The 19,111-nt window shown below is 44.7% G+C and overlaps 2 protein-coding genes across 2 annotated transcripts; one reads left to right on the top strand and one right to left on the bottom strand.

The window, feature by feature from the left end:
- Positions 1-680: 680 nt before the first annotated feature.
- On the bottom strand, positions 681-7,092 carry CGAS (cyclic GMP-AMP synthase). The gene is made up of 5 exons (XM_053974035.1): positions 6,458-7,092; positions 5,257-5,479; positions 4,209-4,454; positions 2,840-2,942; positions 681-2,200 (listed from the first exon to the last, which is right to left on the bottom strand). Exons 1-5 carry the CDS (start codon positions 6,992-6,994, stop codon positions 1,858-1,860), a joined length of 1,452 nt encoding a protein of 483 aa, XP_053830010.1. The 5' UTR covers positions 6,995-7,092; the 3' UTR covers positions 681-1,857.
- Positions 7,093-7,450: 358 nt separating this feature from the next.
- On the top strand, positions 7,451-15,531 carry MTO1 (mitochondrial tRNA translation optimization 1). Its single transcript, XM_053974031.1, has 12 exons — positions 7,451-7,661; positions 7,790-7,989; positions 9,021-9,138; positions 9,842-10,131; positions 11,401-11,513; positions 11,653-11,843; positions 12,079-12,209; positions 12,680-12,884; positions 12,964-13,135; positions 13,834-13,952; positions 14,417-14,574; positions 14,742-15,531. Exons 1-12 carry the CDS (start codon positions 7,451-7,453, stop codon positions 14,961-14,963), a joined length of 2,130 nt encoding a protein of 709 aa, XP_053830006.1. The 3' UTR covers positions 14,964-15,531.
- The last annotated feature ends 3,580 nt before the right edge of the window (positions 15,532-19,111 follow it).

The following is a 19,111-nucleotide window of genomic DNA, read 5'->3' as shown; positions in this document are numbered from 1 at the left end:
CATTATCTACTGGTTAAAAACTAATATTGTTGCTTTGTTGGTTGGTTTGTTTTTTTTTTTTAATTAAATGCAGTATTACTATATAAGAATGTAAAAGAAAAATTTTCCTTTTATATTCAGAGAACCAGATTATTCATTGTAAGCAATGTTTGTCAATGTAGTTTCAAAATACTGAACCTTTGCCTTGATAGGCTGCTGGCATGCAGAAGGATTTCTCAGGATAACAAAAACTGCTCTGTTTGCTGTTACTTATGTTTGCTGAAGCAAGTTTTCTTTATTCTTATTTTAAAACTTAACACTGGAGGTCATTTTTGTTAAGACTTGTGTCCCAAGATTTTTTGAGAGAGGTCTGCATTTTCTTGTAATGGAGTAGAGCATGACAGGAAGTATTTGTTTGTGGCTAACTGGGGAAGAAAACCTGCTTTTGGTTTTTGTGGATGTAATATTCTAGCTTAAAGAATGAAAGCAGAATTTACTAGAGCAATGTTAACGAAGTCATGGAGAGAAGAATACATTTGAAAGTCAGCTTTTATTTCTTCCAGATAAAGTTGATTCATGCCTTACATTTAGATTTCAAGCTCTGTCACACAGACTCCCAGTGAAAATGGGGCGTGTTTTCTACTCTTTGAAATTTATACGGGAAGGAGTTATTCCTTCATTGGATGCTTGGTCTGAACTTGTGGTTATTTATGTGTCATATGATTAAATAAAAACTAATAAACAAAATTAAGTAAAATTATAATTTTTTTTAGTAAAATTACTCTCTAAATATTCTTCCCTCTTAATTTTCTCATAATTGAGGTAAATCTGGGCATTATTCAAGCCAGTAGGTTATTTTGCCTTCCTAAGAAGGCTAAAAATAGTAGGCTAAATAGATGGACTTCCTATGGCTTCTATAAGTAGAAGCAAAAGATGTATTTATTTGCAGCACAGCAGTTCTCAAATGCTGTGTACTTCTCACCTGAAATAGGAAATATTATAATTATTTTTTTCCTAACATAGATTTCTTCAATATGAGAAAAATGGATAAGAATTTCAATTTCAGCAGTGTCCAGTTCATGCTGCATTTTGGTTTTGAAAACCTTTTATATCAAGAGTCTTCCTCTTTGATACAGGTTGAAAGATGCATTTCTTTCTACATGATTCATCATATAAATAAAATAAATCAAATAAATGCTCATTGGCAGAAAACCATTTACTCTGTTGCAGCAAATTAGGTAACGATTTTTTCCCATCCAAAGCCCAATGAAAAGACTGATTTCTAAAGTAATTCTGAAGACTCGGAAAGGAGAAGTTCAGGAACTTTATATTACTCAGATAAAATATTCCCTTTCTGCCAACTGTTGCTGGCGATTGTCTTCTGCAAAAGATCTTCATATCCACGCAGGTAATCTGGAGAAGTTCTGGCTAATGTCAAAGTAACTCCAGTGACTTTTTTTTTTTTTTTCTTTGAAAGTAGGAGTGTATTTTGGATATTCTGCAGTGGATCTTAATTTTAAATAAAATTATCAGTTTTCCCTTTATGCAGTCATTGATGCCTTTGTATTTGGAAGCATAGAAATTACATGTGGGGAATGAACTATTGCAAATTCTTCTATATGTTCTTAGTATACCTTGAGGATACTTTGCAGGTCACATCCACATTTGGATAGACAAGGTAAATATTACTTAAAACATTTATTTTAAGGGTTATGGCTAAGCAGTGTGACTGAAATACACATTTTTCTCTTAGTGGTCTTGATTTTATTTTGATTTGGGTTTTGTAGTACAGACTACTGAAGTGTCGTTTATGGTGCAGAGTTTTTTCTTTCAAATATGCAAGTCAACATGATTAGATATCTATTGTGAACACTGTTCTTAATGATTCTCATGAAATACTGGGAATCCGTTGTTTAATTCATGGCTTAGTTTTCTTGAAAGGAAATGATGTCTTGCCTTATCTTCTAGGCTGAGCAAGTTGTATTGGGGAATAAAGAAGTGAGTCAGCTGAGACTTTTGCAGACAATCCATAAAAAGTCCCAGACACTGCTGAAAGGCATGATCCAGGTTTCCCAAATGCCAGTCTGTGTCATTTGGCCACGTGACACAGGAATGGAGAAAAGCAGTTTTGACATGATAGGAACAGAATTTTTCCAATTCTTTTGGATGTTTCATTTTAAGTTGCTCTAGAAGAAACTTCAGCAGCTTAAGACAACCCTTCCTGTTAAAAAAAAAAAAAAAATAATAGGTACCTTCTCCATAGTTCTAAATATGTAGATCAGATACTTAAACACAATTAGGCATTAATTCTCCTGTGGCTTTCTTTCAGTACAAGATGTAATTGGCAAACCAACTTAGTTTACTTGTTAAGGAGGTTTTGTACCTCATGGGTTTTTTTCTTCCTTGTTGAAGAAATCTGGAAAACAGTTCTCATGGAAGTGAAAAATCATTTATTCATCTTGATCTCATTCAGCAGTTTTCTCACCATCAATTTAGAAATTGCCTTCATATCAAGTACAGTTTTGCTCAGAAAGTGGAGTTGGTCACTTTTTAAAGCTTTTTTCCTAAACAGGACTGAATTTGGGAAAGATAATTGAATAAGTCACATCATTTTGCATTCTGAGGCAAGTCTGGAGTGTAAACCAACAATTTGATTGTTTCCACCTTTCTTTAGGTAAATGCAAATCAGACATTCAGCAAGCACATGCAGTGTTGTATTGCTGTAGTACAATTATGCCTAAAAGGCTTACTCTTGCTTCCTATTATGAGTAATTACTGTTAGATTAAATTCTTAAGTGCTAAACTGAAACAGTATTAGCTCACACAGGCTTAAAGTAAAATATTCCTGTGAAATACCAACCTACAGCACTTGAGTCCATTGGATTCACAGCATGTCCTTGAGTTGCCGTGGTTCTTTATCATGTCCTTTTCGATGTGCGAGAAGGAGAGTCGCCAGGTGTTCCCTGAAGTCAAGCACAAGACTGTTAAATGGTTACACAGCACTAAACATCAGCTTTTGTAGCTAGGAAAAAAAACCCAATTTTGTAATTGACTTATATACCCGCAATTTTTTTCCACCCACTAAAAAAAAAAAATCATAATTCAATGAGTGCAGTTAGTTCCTCCTTAATTCCCCAGCTGCTTCACAAAGACAATTAGAATGTAATTAATATAGGACATAATTAATTGTTTGGATGCTTTAAATTCCTGAGGATGTTTGGATTTATTTTAAAATTAGGCTTAGTTCTGAAAGTCCCTGATTTTGCTGAACATGATTTGGAGAACTGCATTATTCAAAGAAATCTACAACCTTTTAATTTCTGTTCTCTTATTGTGTTTTCTGGGTTTTCTTTGTGCAAGTAACCAAGGTTTGTGAGTTTGTCTCATGTAAGATGACTTTTCTAAAGCATTTCTTTTTGCTCTTCTGCTCATGCTTCTGAAAATAATTGCTAATCTAGCTCAATGCCCTGTTTCTAATACCAGCAATCACTTTTGTCTTCTTTTCATGAATTACACTGTTTCCCTTGCCTGTTTGGCTCAATTACTCTTTGCATTTCATTTGCACAGGAAGAAGTTGCCAAATAAATCAGTACTTCTGTACTGGGCTTTGATAACATGGGCATGCTAATTAAAAAGGTATCAGAATGCTTGAAATCTTATTGCTGAAATCATCAGTTACCACAATGCACTGACAAGTCAGAATGTTTCTGCAAACTAAGGGAGGTTCAATGTGACAGTGGTCTGGAGGAAAAAATGTTGTAGCCATACCGGACTATAGTGAGAAATAATGTGTCTTGATAGAAAATAGTTTGCTTCCTGCAGAAGTATCTGATTTGTGGATGCAGTCTCATGTAGTGGGAAGTTCCCTGCATTTTTAGCAACTTTCTTCTAATTTCCTTACAAGACAGTGCAAGCTGCTGTTAAGTACAGTACTAGGACAAGGGAAGGCTCTTATCCACGTGTCTGGCTGGAGTGGATTTAATATAATGCTCTTAGTAATGGTTAGTGTACAGCCTGGCAGAGTGGGTTTGTATTTACATTTCAGTACAGGACAAGCTTTAAAGATGCTTTAAAGAGGGATTTCAGTTGTCTGAGCTGGATATATCCAGGATGAGGTGTCTGGAAGACAGAATACTGCAATGATCTGGATAGCCTTTCTATAGCACTTGTAAGTGATCAAGTTGTAGAGAAGATATTTCATAATTTATTATAGTCCATATCTGAGGTACCTCTTAGAACTTTTTCTCTTTTGTTTTGCTTGGCTACTAAATAAAGTGGTTTAAATCTGAAGTTCTGCCTCTTTTTTGTTCCCAGCCACTGTTCAATTTTGAGGCCACCCTGTGTGCTGGGGGGCCAGTTCTGCTGAGCCTTCAAAGTCAAGATGATGTCCAGTGATATTTCTGATGGAGGATTTTTGATCTGAAGAGTTATTGCAGGGCTTCCAGCCTTTTTCCTTGCCACAGTGACTTCCATATCTAGTAACAAAGAAAGTGATATTTCATGTTAGTTAGATAGATTCATTAGATGAAAACTTTCTTTTGAAGAATGTTAGTTTTTACTAAAGAGCTCATGAGCAATCAAAAGAAATACCTGGGTTCAGTCAATGGTTCTTTATCCTAGAGGATGTTGAAACATTGAGAAGGTCTGTTGAAGAGTTCTATGAAATAGGGAACACTACTGTGTTTGCTTGATTTACTGTCTAAGAATTAAAAATATAATAATGTTTTTCATTTAACTGCTTCCCTGTTGGAAACACACAGTGAAGAGATCTGGCCACAATGTTTCTGAAGGTTTTGGGAAAAAATAACCCTAACTGGGGTTACTTTAATATAATTATATAAAATATATATATTATATATTTAAAATAATTATAAAAATAACTAGGATGCAGTTTCTGTACTGATCAATAAAAATATTAGGTACTGTATAAAAGAAAGCTCTTTGTTTTGCTACCACTTCAGCAAATGGCTCTTTATATACTCCACCTAGATGCAAGATGTATATGTCATGTAGGAAATAGCAAGCATGCAATAGAACCCTTAATGTTTATTATTTTCATACAGAAAATGTGCATTGTGGAGTTAATAATGTAACAAGTTACCTATGTGTATTTGTGATTCTTAACACAAGAGCCAGCTTGAGATACTGGGGACAGGAGGGGTTACAGCTCTGTTGGCACAAGGACAGAGGACTGGCAGGAAAACTGGGGCAACACACATGCACACTGTAACTGGGTTTTTACCACTTCCTGATGAAGTTTATCCTCTCAGTACTAACCTTTAATGTTCTTTACTTCCTGTTTAATAATTTCTCTTAGTGCTTGAAGCATTTTAATGGCTGATAATTTTCCATCTTCCTCTAAAAACTTCAACCAATCCTTTTCTTTGGGACTTCTTTTGAATGATACATAATAGTAGGCACCAGTGTCATCAGACTCATCCAGCTGAATCCTTGTAACAGGCATTACAAGCATGATGTCAAACTCATTTGGTTCAGATATCTGCAAATATAAGAATTCAACAGTCAATGTGCAACTTAAGTTTTATTCAATGAGATTTTTATACCACTTGTGGTTTTATCTACCTTGGTGTACTAATCATGTCTGATGTGAAATATGAGCTTATTTCTGTGGTATTGCAACATTACTGTACATTGGGGTGGAAAATAGCAATTTGCAGCTCGCTTCCCAGCTCTCCAATTTAGTAATTTTGTAAGATAGTTTTAAGATTCTTGACCTGTACTGAATAATTAATGCATAAATGTGCTCAGTCATCCTTTTGAACATAGGAATCAACTGTGAGGAAAAAAAAACTGCATTGCTACGTCTGGAGCTGGTTTTAGATGGGAAAAAAATGTGTCCCCATGTTTGACTTAGTTTCAGTCTGCTGGAATCAGGAAAAAATGTACTGGTTAATCACAGAAGGTGAAGGGGTTGGAATGGACCTTAAAGATATAGTCCTGACCCACCCTCCCCTGGGCAGGGGTACCATCCACTAGACCAGGTTGCTCAAGGCCTTGTCCAGCCTGGCCTTGAACGCTCCCACGTTTGGAGCATCCACAATCTCCTCGGGCACTCTGTACCACTGTCCCACCACCCTCACAATAAAAAAATTCTTTCTAATATCTAATTTTTTCTTCTTTCAATTTATATCCGTAATTCCAGCTTTTTGAAAAAAAATATGCACTAAAACCTGCACTGCTCTACCTGACTGTTGTTAGACCGGGGCTCACCTGCGTGTTGTGCAAGGGCAGGGCTTGCTGCAGCCTGAACGCATCCCGTTCACGTAGCGTCTCTGACTCAATGCACGTAACACCATTCAGCAGGTTACTGATTTGTGGTTACTTCACAGAGCCATCCTTAGAGATGTGGTTACATGCACAGAGCCATAGCTCGGCGGGAAAGGCCAGCTCAGAGCACCTCTCGCGCGGCCGGCCCGTGTTCCCGCCCGCCACCTGCCGCCGCCGCCCCGGCACCCACCTTGACATGCTCGTAGTAGCTGCCGGCGTTAAGCGGCTCGATAGAGCTGAAGAAGCTGTCCTTGCCGCGGATGGCCTGGACCAGGTGCGAGACCGCCCTGTTCACCAGCGTCGAAGCCTTGGACACGTCTTCGCGGGGCAGGCTGAGCCTCGACAGCACCTCCCGGAGCCGCAAGGCGTCCGACGCCGGCGGGGGGCGACGGCTGGAGGCAGGGACCCCGTCGGGCACCGCCGCGACGCTCTGCGGGGCCGCGGGGGCTCTGGCGGTCGGCGCCCTGCTCCGCGGGGCGGAGAGCGCCTCTACGCTGCCCGCTGGCAGCTCCGGGGCGGCGGAGGCTCGCCGCGCCGGGCGGCCGCCCCGAGCGGGGGCTCCGTCCGTCCGCGGTGCCCGGAGGGTCGCGACGGCGCTCGAGCCTTCATCCGCGACGCGGCCCCGTGAGGGGCTTCGGGCTGCGCCCTTCTCCGTGCCCCGGCCCCGCGGAGCAGTGGTACGTGTCCCCCGCCTGGCCCGCGCCCCTCTGCCACCCGCGGTGTCCATGGGCGCCGCTCCCTCTCTGCACTCACAAGACAGCGAGCGCGGCCTCACGGGCAACGGAGTTCCCGCCTCTGGCTTCGGGCGAGTTCCTCTTCCAGGCAGCGCGCCTCCCCTAGGAAACGAAACCCGGGCGAGCGGGGCGGGGGCGAGGCGTTGCCCGCTGCTGCCAACTTCAGCCCGGGCACAGGAAAGCTCTGGTAGCAACAACCGAGCTGCGGCCGCCCTCCAATCCGCGGGGAGCGTTTTCCCGCTCCTCGGCAGCCCCGCCCGCCCGCGGGGCGAGGCCACATGAGCACCGGCACTGCCGGGCTTTTCCAGCCGCAAGGGCTGCCAGCGCGGGCGGCCGCCGGAGACGCCTCTCGCCACTCCCGCCGGCCCCGCCTCTCGCTCCGAGGCGGAGGAGCCGCGGCGACACTCCCGCCCCCAGCTGCCGCCGCCGGGAGGGCCGGCCCAGCCGCCATGTTCCTGCGGAGCGGCTGCCGCCGCCTGCCGCTGCCCCCGGCGCCTCGCCCCGGGCACCGCCGGGCGGGCAGCGAGGTCGGGGCGGCGGCAGCGCCGCGCTACGAGGTGGTGGTGATCGGCGGGGGCCATGCGGGCACGGAGGCGGCGGCGGCGGCCGCTCGCGGCGGGGCCTGCACGCTGCTGCTCACGCACAGGATCGGCACCATCGGTACCGCCGCGGGTGCCCGGGCCGGGCGGGGGAAGCTGCCGCGGGCGCCTCGGGTCTCCGCGTGGGGAGCGGCGCTGAGCCGGGGAGACTTTGGGCGATGCTGAGGGTATCGCTGTGTCATTACCCAGGGGAAATGTCCTGCAACCCGTCCTTCGGCGGCATCGGGAAGGGGCACCTCATGCGGGAGGTGGACGCCCTGGACGGGCTGTGCGGCCGCCTGTGCGATCGCTCCGGCGTTCACTACAAGGTGCTGAACCGCTGCAAGGGCCCGGCCGTGTGGGGCCTCCGCGCGCAGATCGACCGCGGCCTCTACAAGGAGAACATGCAGGTGAGCGGGGCGCGCCGGGCGGACTCCTGGGTGCTGGCAGTCGGGATTGAGGATTACGAAGGAAGGGGCTATGTTTTGGTTTTCGTTATTTACCGATTGTGAAAAACGCCAATCACTTGGTTTTTAAAATTTTTAAAGTTTAATAATAATAAAATGGTTATAAAAATAGTAATACAATTAGATTAATAAAAGTTTAGAGTTAGGACAATTACAAGACAATAAAAAGCAAAGAATTACGGGTGTCCGGATGCTCTCGGGCACTTAAGCCACGACAAGCATGCCTTGTGAACAAAGGAATCACCTTAAAAGCAATAGCCTGTTGCATATTCATACATCTATACATGATGCATAAATTCCTTGCAAATTAAGAGCTTTTCTGGTTTTTGTCAACTTCTTCTCCTTAATCCTGGTAGTTCCATAAAGACGGAGAGAAGGTGGAAAAAATGTTTGTCTTTTCTGATAAGGAGACTGTAACTCTTTATGGGCCCCTCACTGCCATCTCTGTGCGAAGAATCTCTTGATTATCTCATCTCTTTCTTGAGCTAGTTAAGAAGTATCTTACATAGCATAGTTTCTATTTTAACATTGTATTATAAGTTAAAAATACATTTAACACACTACTTAAGAGAATTAATACAGCATAACTTTCCAACATTACACATATAATATTCATTGTAACATTTGCGAAAAGCCAGTCATAAAATATGCATTTTTCACACCGACCAAACCTAGGTACCTTTCTGTTTGGTACTTTGATGCAGTGTAAGTTGTAGGAGCTCAGCACAGTTTAAAAATTTCTCCAGTGTCTTAGATACAGGTTAGGCTCCATGACCAATTAGTTTATTTGAGTTAAAACTTTATGTGAGTGAAAACTTCTACCTGATAAATCAGGATAGTACCATAACTGTGTCTGCCAAATGACCTGGTAAGAATGGAAGTGGATAATAGATGTTTCAGAAATCAACAGGGTTTGGGATTGCCCATATGTCTCACAGCTTCCTAGATTTTTGCAGTAACTCCTTTCATGACAGAAAGAAATCCTTAACACACCACTGTTGACAGTTCATGAGGCATCCGTGGAGGATCTTCTCTTGACAGAGGCAGAGCCAGGCCGTCCTGGGAAATGCCAAGTCGCAGGAGTTGTTCTGGGTATGTGCTAGTAACTCATTAAGTGCCTTCAGCTACTCCGTACTAAGAGTGCCTACAGCCTTTGGGGTACATATTGCTGATTCACCGATGAGAAAGATGAATTATACAATTCTAATTCATTAGTGAGAAAGATGAATTAGCCAATAGCACTGGTTTAGGCAAAGTGTGAACTAAACCAGGTTACTATGTGTAATACAAAGTAATACAATGTCAAAAATACCCGGATTGGTAGTATACTGGGACGTTAACTAAGTTAATTTTCTTCAGGCTAGTGATACTGAATTCCATGCTGTGTTTTGAGATTTTATTTGGTAAATGGTGTATGCTGCCCTCAGTGTCACAGGACCACGGGGTCCTCTTAATTACAGGCTTGTACTTTATTACCTCTTGCTGTTACAATAAACAAGCTTTCTGAAGTAAAGGCCTGGGTATGGATTTTTCCGAGGAGTGGTTTTCTTTGTTAGGGGTAACTTGTTTAGGAATAATAAATATACAGAAACAACTACATGCTGCTTATTGTAGTTATTACTATTGGTGCTTTTATTATGGAAAAGCTGGTATTATTTTATAATAGAAGACAGATAAACCCCCAGTGAACACTGGTAGTCTAGTTTTAGACAGAAGCAGCAGAATTGATACTAAAATGTATCAACTAAAATGTTGATACTAAAATGTGAATATCTCTGAAAACCTGCTGTTCCAGGAGATGGGAGCACAGTACATGCTGGGAGTGTTATCCTGACCACCGGCACGTTTCTGAGGGGGATGATCCACATCGGCCTGGAGATGCATCCGGCGGGGCGGCTGGGGGACCAGCCAGCCATCGGGCTGGCTCACACTCTGGAGAAGCTGGGATTTGCTGTGGGCAGGCTGAAGACTGGGACACCACCCCGACTTGCCAAGGATACGATTGACTTCAGTGGTCTGGAGGAACGTGCAGCTGACAACCCTCCAGTGCCATTCAGCTTCCTCAGCGAGGCTGTGTGGATCAAGGTGGGATAGCAAATCCCACCCATCAAATGCACATAGAGCCGGGTGGGAAGTGGTTCTGGGAATGTCGTGCTCATTATCAGCCAGGGAGTTGCTGGCTGGGAAAGGCAGCTGGGATGTATTTGTACTGGAGGTGTTAGGTTTTTGAGGACTTTCAATGTGTTCTTTTGAAAGCAAATACCTTTTTACTCTCACTTCTCAACTTAAGAACTGAACTTTCTTTACTTCAGAGTAAGGTGATTAGAGTCAGAGTTTTGTGAAATGTGATACTGGTGCTAGTATTATTCTTCATGTGGTGGTTACATGGCTTTTTAAACAGGACTTTAGTAAATTTGCTGTCCCGGTTAGACAGTTACTATTGATGAAGTTTTCTGGGGTGTACAGGCGTATGAAGTGTCTCCCTTACTGCACCTGCAATGTATTCATCAAGTTTTCTGGGGTATATAGGCTTTTGACTCCTTAACTTTTTTCAAGATAGCTTTCTTGCTCTATGGCATCTAATTCATCTCAAGTTATATGACACCCGTTAACCAATTCTTTATTAGTTGATTAAGTTCTCTAAGGGTTATGGGTGCATGGAGTTCCTTTCTGCAAGTCCAGTGAGATGATTTCTCAGGGTTTTGTACTGACAGTCAGCCAAGAGAGATCTAAATGAAAACCACGTAAAATCACAAAGACTTTTGGTCAACTAATATATAACTCAGTGGCAGTTTTAAAGAGTTATGGTGCTACATGTTCACAATTTTGAATGTGTGTCTATTGACTCTTTTTCAGAAAAATCAGTGGAATACTTTACATGGTGAGGTTTTTTCCAAACTTTGTATTTTTCATGTTAATTGCAGAGTTCTGAGGTTTTTTCCTCTTCAAGAGAATTTTTTTTTCTTCACCAAACCCATTAATTGGCTGTTAGCTGTAGGGTCAGCGCTTAATTCTTCTAACTCCGGAGCTTTTTTCCCCCGTGATCAGTTTGAATGCTGATTCATGTTAATTTAATGGGAATATCCATCCTGTTATTAGGAATATGGCATATAGGGTAGAACTTGAATTCCAAACCCCCAGATTCCATCCTGTTCTCGGTCTGGTTTTGGGCATGTTGCTCAGGCTCTTGGATTGCTCATGTTCAGTCTGTACAGTGGGTATGACAGCCCTGCTGACCCCTCCCAGAAGTAAGAGCCAGCCATCACAGGAAAGGTCTTGGAGATATCAGAGTTATTTAGTAAGGATAGAGTGTCGTGACCAGATTAACTTAGGCTGAGCTTTGGCCTCTTCCAGCCCGAAGATCAGCTGTCCTGTTACCTGACTCGCACTAACCTCAAGGCCCAGCAAATTATCCGTGATAACCTCCACCTGAACAACCACGTCAGGGAGACAACCAGGGGCCCACGGTGAGTGTGTGGCATCATGCAAGGCTGTCAAGAGGACAAGCTGGAAGTCTGTTTGGAGCTGTGGGTCTTTCCTGCTTCGCTTCTGGAAAATAACTCTTTCTCCATGTCAGGTGCTGCTCATGGCCGTTTACTGTTACAGGTACTGTCCCTCTCTGGAATCAAAGGTTCTGCGCTTCCCAGACCGAGAACATCAGGTGTGGCTGGAGCCCGAAGGCTTGGATTCCAACATCATTTACCCCCAAGGCATGTCCATGACGCTGCCACCTGAGCTCCAGGAGCAGGTGATCAAATCCGTCCCAGGCTTGGAAAAAGCCAAGATGTTACAGCCAGGTGAGAGGGCTGAATTATTTTGAATCTACTGGTCATATTTATTTACTAGTTAATGAAAAGCAGATTTTGCTTAAAGCGTAGCAAAACAAAGGAAATATGAAGCAAAACTAATTCCTAGATGCAGTGATTTTTAGTTTACTTGTTCAGAAATCATAAATAGAATTGATAAGCCGTTCTGCTCCACTGATTGCCTTGACAGTCCTTCCTGTAACATCTGTCTTGTTGTGTGTCACAGGCTATGGGGTGCAGTATGACTTTTTAGACCCCCGACAACTGACTGCTTCTCTCGAGTCGCGTCTTGTTCAGCGCCTCTTCTTTGCAGGCCAGATAAATGGCACGACAGGCTATGAAGAAGCTGCAGCTCAGGTGAGCAAATCTGACTATTGTATATTCAGCACTCAGAAAGGGATATTACCTTGGCCTTTGTGATAGTCTTCCTAGGCCAGTTTTGTGTTCATGAGATGTTGTTACTTTTGTTGCTCACCCTGATTGCAGAGTTGTCTAAGATATTTTTACTTGTATCTGTACAAGTATCTGCAGTTACTGTCACTAAAGTTGCAGTAACAATAGTAATTGAAAGTCCTGTCAAGTGTTTTGGCATGGAGACTGTGCAGTGGGTAAAACTGAAAACGTGGGAACTGTCTCCAGACACATCAGCAGGGGCCAAGAAGCCCTTCAGACACTCATAATGTCACAAGAAGGAAACAGCCTGGATTACTGGCACGGACTGTTGTATTTTCCTGGGTGCTGTTTGACGTGTGAGCCTTTGGGGCAGATGTGCTGATGTTTTTGCTAAGACGAGAGCGATGGATGTTTGGTTTGTTTTGCCTGTGCAGGGTGTGATTGCTGGGATCAATGCTTGCCTGCGGGTTCAGGGCAAGCCCCCGTTCACCGTCAGTCGCACCGAGGGCTACGTGGGAGTGCTGATTGATGACCTCACCACGCTGGGCACCAGTGAGCCCTACCGGATGTTCACCAGCCGCGTGGAGTTCCGCATGGCCCTGAGGCCGGACAACGCGGACGCCAGGCTCACTCACAGAGGTGTTCTGCTGTGGTAGCTCTTGCACTGGCCAGCCCTGCCTGGCTGTAGGCCTTTGTCTCATGGACTCTGTCTCTGCAGGGTTTGAAGAAGCTGGGTGCGTATCGCAGCGGCGATATGAACAAGCAGTAAAGATGAGAGCTGCATTAGAGGATGGAATCGCAACACTAAAATCACTTCAGTTCAGCATATCCAAATGGTCCCAGTTACTACCAGGAGTTCCCATAAGTAGCAATCGCAGGTCACCTGTCAGGTAAGTGTTACACCTGGAGCTTTCTGGTTTGACCTAGCTTTAGCACATCTGGCTAGTAGTTTCACAGCATTTATCCATCCTTCCTGAAGCTGTCGGTACTCCAAGATTCCAACTTCACCACCTTCAGAGGATACACATCTGATGTTTGCCTATAGAATAAGTATGGCATTGATGTTTTTACTGTTCCATGTGACATGCGCTCTCAAAGCAAAGGAGTGCTCCACTGGCCCAGACAGTGCTTGCTGTCCTTACACAGTCACCTGCTGGAGATGGTTTTGCAGTGGGTTGCGGCTTCGCTAAAAGCTTGGTAAAAACAGCACTTGATTTCAGGCTGGTGTCAGGTGGTAGCTGTTCTTGTGCACAAAAGCCCTTACTTCCCTTCCTCACACTTTATCTCATCTTTCCTGTTGTTTTAAATCAGTGACTAAGACCTCCTGGCTGACAAAGTCTGTGTGAAAGGTTTCCCTTAGTATCCTTGCCTTGTCCCTTCTGTCTTGCTGTAAATTTATATGAGGAGTCTCTCTTCAAGAGTTTGGCAGCTCTTCTGTGTCCTGAGAGGAGATAGCAGGGAATTGAGCATGTCTCTGCAGTTGTTCTGGCTTAAGCTAAGAACTTTGTACATTTGAGCTTGGAACAACCGTAAATTTGCCTTACAAGTGTGACTCCTTTTTACAAGTGTTTAATCTTGTTCTCCACAGTGCCTTTGAAGTCCTTCAGTATCAAGATGCCAACATGGAGATTCTGGCAAAGGCTATCCCAGAGCCCCTGGGCAAGCTTGCTCAATGGCGAGAGCTGGCAGAGAGATTGAAAATAGAAGGTAGAGTACAAGAATTAGGCTCTCTCGTGGTGATCTGTATATGTTTTTTCAGTAAGGGTACAGCAGTTCTAGTGTGCTTCATGTTGCTGCTTAGAGAAATGAAACACTCTGATCAGTGTGAACTTTTTACCATAAGCCACAGCCCTTTTTATGCACGGGTGTTTCACTCTGTGGGGAAGATCACTCTTCAGGGTTTTTTCCTCCTTACTGCCCCATCAAATAGGCCATCCTTCATTCTTGTGAGAAGATAAAAACAACCCATGTATCTAAATTTCTGTTACAAATCAAAGAGTATGACTTCTTCCAAAGCAGTGCTGTGAATTAGGCTCTGTAATCTATGAGGCTGGAAATTTCCTTAGGAACTTTTGACCACCTCAGTGGAATTTTTCATTGTGCTTCTTGCAAGTGATTTTCACATGAGGCTTCATCAATATCTGCCTTTCTTGTTCCCCTGATCACCACAGCTGCTTACGAGTGGTGTGTAGTCAATCAGCAGCAGGAGATGGAAGAGGTGCGTCGTGATGAGGCGCTGCAGCTGCCACATGACCTGGATTACTTTGCCATTGATGCCTCGCTCTCCGCAGAGGTGCGGGAGAAGCTGGATGCAAACCGGCCCCAGACGGTGAGAAATTCAGCCACAGCAGCGCTGAGCAGCAGTGAAATCCCTTCTGTCTTCTCAAGGGGCAGGGGGGTGAAAGAATCAGGGGAAGGAACACCCACAGGTTTTGCTCTCATTTCTCACTAGCTCCATGCAGTGTGTAGTTAACTTGTTCCTGTCTCCATGTGCAGATTGGTGCAGTCAGCCGTATCCCTGGAATCACACCAGCTGCCATTGTTAACCTGCTAAGATTTGTGAGAACCAATCACCAGAAGACAGAGAAGCTAAAAGCTGTGCCTCGGTCTGGGGAGTGCTTCCCAGGGAAAATGTGCTCAGGCAAAGCAACTTCACAAAGACAGATTTCAGCAGAGTTTTCTGAAGAGGAAACAAAGTTTGTTAAAACACCTTTGTAGAGAATGTACTGATCCTGCCAGACTTGGTGGCAAGATCCCCTGTACTCCTGAGCCTCCTCCCAGATAACACCCGTGCTGGCTGGATCCAAAGTAGTTGAAGTTGGGTTCTGTGGCAGCATCATTGCATAGAACAAGATGATGAATGCACAGAGTAAATGGTCAGAAACCTAAATACAGCCTGTGATTTTGCTGATGCAAATGGAGAGACAGGAGAACTTCTTTTGAAATTCCACTCATTTGGAAGACTTCAGATAGTCAAAATCCGCATCTTGTAAAGGACAGTGCTTAGTTCTTCTGAAATGAGTAAGAAATGTTACCATGCAAAGCCCATGCAGCACAAGAGAATTGGAGCTGAAAAGTGTGTTCCATTGAGTTCAGAACTTGTGTTCATAGCTGTGCAGTGACTATGCACAGGGTGGTGTCTCAGTGTGGTGTCAGCCAGTAGGGGACACTTGGTTATGGAAGTGTGTGCCACACAAATATTTAAATTTATGTAGGAGACTGAATGTAAACATATCCTGCAGATGTTCTTCTCCTTTAAAATAAATAAAGCTTATCTTGAAACTTGCTGAAGAACTTGGTTATCACTTAGCTTTCAGCAGGGCCATGCCAGTTCACTGGATCACAGTTCCCACACGTAAGGTAGGCTGAGATTCACTACAGAGCTGGGGGAGGCAGCTGGACAAGGCTGGGTGCTTGTAGGAGGGTGGGAGACATGGGAACCTGCCCCATGGACTGCCTGGGCACTGTGAAGCTCTGTCTGATATGCCATGGGCTGGGGGAGTGGGATTCTCATCAGCACAGGTCCTGCAACTGACAGGAATATAACTTGGATTTGAGTGAGATCCAAGCCAATTAGATCAGCTGAGCAGTTGATTACTTACCAGCGAGACACGTGGAATTCAAGCTGTTCCTGTGCATCTACCAAATCCTTGCTTGACTCAGGCAGCAGTTTCTGGTGCTGGTCTCATTTCCAAATGTCCTCTGGCTTCAGAACACATTTTGATACAGTAAAATCAGAGAATCTTAAAGGTTGGGAAAGACCTGTAAGGTCATTGCGTTCAACCATGACCCAAATATATATAGCTGTAATTTTGAAAATATGATTCTGGAAATTTCTCTGGCATATTTGCTCTGGGTGAGGCTTGCTCTCCTGTCCAGAGAAAGGAGTCAGAGTAAATCCCTTTTGTTGACAGAGGCTCTGTCATGCAGCAGGAGGATGAGCAGAGTTTGCAGTTTGTTTGGGGCATTACCCCACCTGCCTGAAAGCACTTCCCTGTCACCATCCACTGCCTTGCGTGGAAGAGTGATCTGTAGGTCAGTTCATGTCAGAATGGCTCAGAAAGGTGAACATCTATCTGCTCCTTTGTATCTGTGGCCTGTTTTCCTTCCATCCTTGTTGGCTCAAAGATTGCTTCTTGCAAGACTTAAGTTCAGCATAAGAAAGGCAGTTATGCTTTCTGTGGTGTAACTCAGGCTCCAGGTATGGTGCTCATGGAATTCCAGCTATGTGAATCCAAAGAAACCCTTGATCTTCACTTTTAATCCAATTATGCAGTTTCAAAACTGCATTTCCTCGTTCTTGTCAGCAGTCATTTGACAGGAGTATTTAGCTTTCAATAATGTGTGTCTTTAAAGGCAAGTACCTTGCACCTTGCTACTCAGCTTTGTGTGCTAAATTCTTCTGTGCTTCTGGTCTCACACATGCAGCATTCCACTGAGCTGGGCTGCACCAGTGTCAAAGGAAGAGCAGAAGGAGGGGAGTTTTCTCATGTTTAACAATTTCATTATGCGCAGCTGTGGTCTAAGGAGGAGGAAGGAGTTACATTCAGGGGGAATTGAAGTTGTAAGTGCATTGCTTCCCAGATCTTTTGTAACAGCTGCACTTTCTGTTTCAGTGTGAAGTGGGTCTTTGGCCACTGGTGAGTTCCCTTGTTAAGACAAGGTGTCCTCTGTTCACATATGTAGGTTAATGATGTCTGTATTTGCTGAAAAGGAAAACCTGGCTTGTGCACAAGTTTGAGGACTGGCTGTCCCTCAGGTATTGGTTTCATGTATACAGAGTTTGCTACAATATTTTATGCTTGTTGAACAGTTCTTGTTTGAGAAGACTTTTAACATGAAAATAAATTGCTGCAAGTAGTTCTATTCATTTTGGTAAGAAAACCAAGCACAGAAAGGCTAAATAATCTGCTCAAGTAGCATGGGCTGATAGGGGGGACACCTTGTGCCATCTGGTTTCTAACCACTGGGCATTTTTTACAAGGCCCAAGGTTCGGTTTTTACGTGAAGACAAAGTGAGCTTAGACCTTCCCAGGTCTTGTGGCCTCGCTAAGACCGACAGGATGGGAAGGGCAACTGGAGGAGTCTGCTCTTTACATGCTTTATTCTCCTTGTCTGTGCAGTAATGAATGGCACTTTGTTGTCCTGTAATCCTTGCTGTCAATAGGCTAGCAGGGAGGGAGGATGTGTGCTGAGGTTGACCTAACTTGTTGCACATACCAACTGTCCTTGTGTTCCCTGCTCCAGTGTGTATGTCTCTCTTTTTCTCCTGCAGAATACAGGCCTGGCGATCAGTACTTTATCCTCAGATATCTACCACTCTATCTTTCTTATCCCAGATTTTTAAGACACCTTATTTTTGTTCCCTACTCTAGTTTTTATTTCATATGGTACTTGAACTGAGCAGTTTCTTCATCTTGTCTTTGTTTCTGCCTGGGAGATGAAAACAAGAGGAAAATGGAAAGACATGTTATGCTAGGAGACACTAAAAGCTGCAACCTTTTGATGGTCTCAGTGCTGCTGGGATGTTTGCAGTGGTGCAGCACGGGCTGATTGTCTTAGTCCCCCACTTGGCTGGCCCTTGGCAAGCACAATGTGCCTCCTAGTTGTGCATTGGCCTTGAACTTTGTTAAGTAACACTCTTCACATGCAGTGGTTTTACATGCTCAGTGGTTACCAGCTTTGATGACCACACTTCCCAGGTTGTGTTCCTCATGCAGTGACAGGTATCTCAGGATGTCATTTAGTGCATGCAGGGAGGAATCTACTGTCCCCTTGGAGATGCTGTTTCCCCCGAGGAGGTGCTCTCAGTTCTTCCCATCAAACCGTGGCCAATGCTGCTCAGAGTCCTTCCAGGGGGTTGCTTCATCTTTTGCCTTGATTTCACGGCACTACTGAGAAATAAAAGGTGTCTTTCCCCTCCTTTGATTAAAATCACTGGTGTCCAGGCATTTAGATGGGAGATGGGAGACTGGCTCTGCAATTCCTATTGCATAAAGGACGGAGAAAAAAGGATTGATTCTTGACCTCTTATTTTACTGACAGTCATGCTTTGGGGAAACAAACTGTGCTTTTGTCTCCTTCCTAATCTGCTGTGCAGGTTTAACCCTTCAAGTGTAGCTCTAAGGGAGGAGAGTGATGTGGATCCCCACCAGAGGATCTCTGACTCCATGCTCACCATTGTGTGCTGGCCATGCCTGGTACCTGGGCCTCGACCTCTGTGCCAAGGAATGCAGCACTGGCAAACCTCCTATCCTGAAAGCTGGAGGCTGTGCCTTCTTCACCTCTTTGCAGACCTAAGACTGGATGTTTTGATGGCCTGTGATGTCTCCTTGGGGTGCTCAGCTCTGAGCAGGCACATCCAGAGCCTCAGCTTCCCTATCTGTGCCCCTGCAGAGCGGGTGCCTCCCCGCTGCTGCAGGAGTGGGTCAGCAGAGCCACTCGGGTGCGCTGCAAAGGGCTCCCGGGAGGGGCACGGCTCACCAAAAGCCGGGCTGCGGCAGAGATGCAGGTGGAGAGGGTGAAGGGGGAAGGTGTTCCTGTCTGGCATCAGCCGCAGCTCCCGGCACAAGCCCAGGAGGGACATTTTCGGGCACCGCTGGGGACTGCTAAGCACACGGCGCTCTTGTTCCAAGTGCTGGATGTGGTTAACTGGAGAGCAGGCACGGACCCAGACGGGAAATGAGCTCACTCTGCCTTACAGGGCAGCAAGAAGAGAGGGGAGGTGACAACAGCCTCGTGACCAGTTTCTTCCCTCCCAGCCTACTGTGGTTGAGCTTGAAACTTGCCGTGCATGACCAGGTGGTGGCCTCTGTCACACGGGTACAGGATTTTTGGAGTCACAAGTGGAATGGCTGCTGGCAGTG

The sequence above is a fragment of the Vidua macroura genome, chromosome 3 (assembly GCF_024509145.1).
Source record: "Vidua macroura isolate BioBank_ID:100142 chromosome 3, ASM2450914v1, whole genome shotgun sequence".
NCBI classification, from domain to species: Eukaryota; Metazoa; Chordata; class Aves; order Passeriformes; family Viduidae; genus Vidua; species Vidua macroura.
The sequence above is the reverse complement of the archived record's forward strand: the minus strand, read 5'-3'. Positions and strand labels throughout refer to the sequence as shown.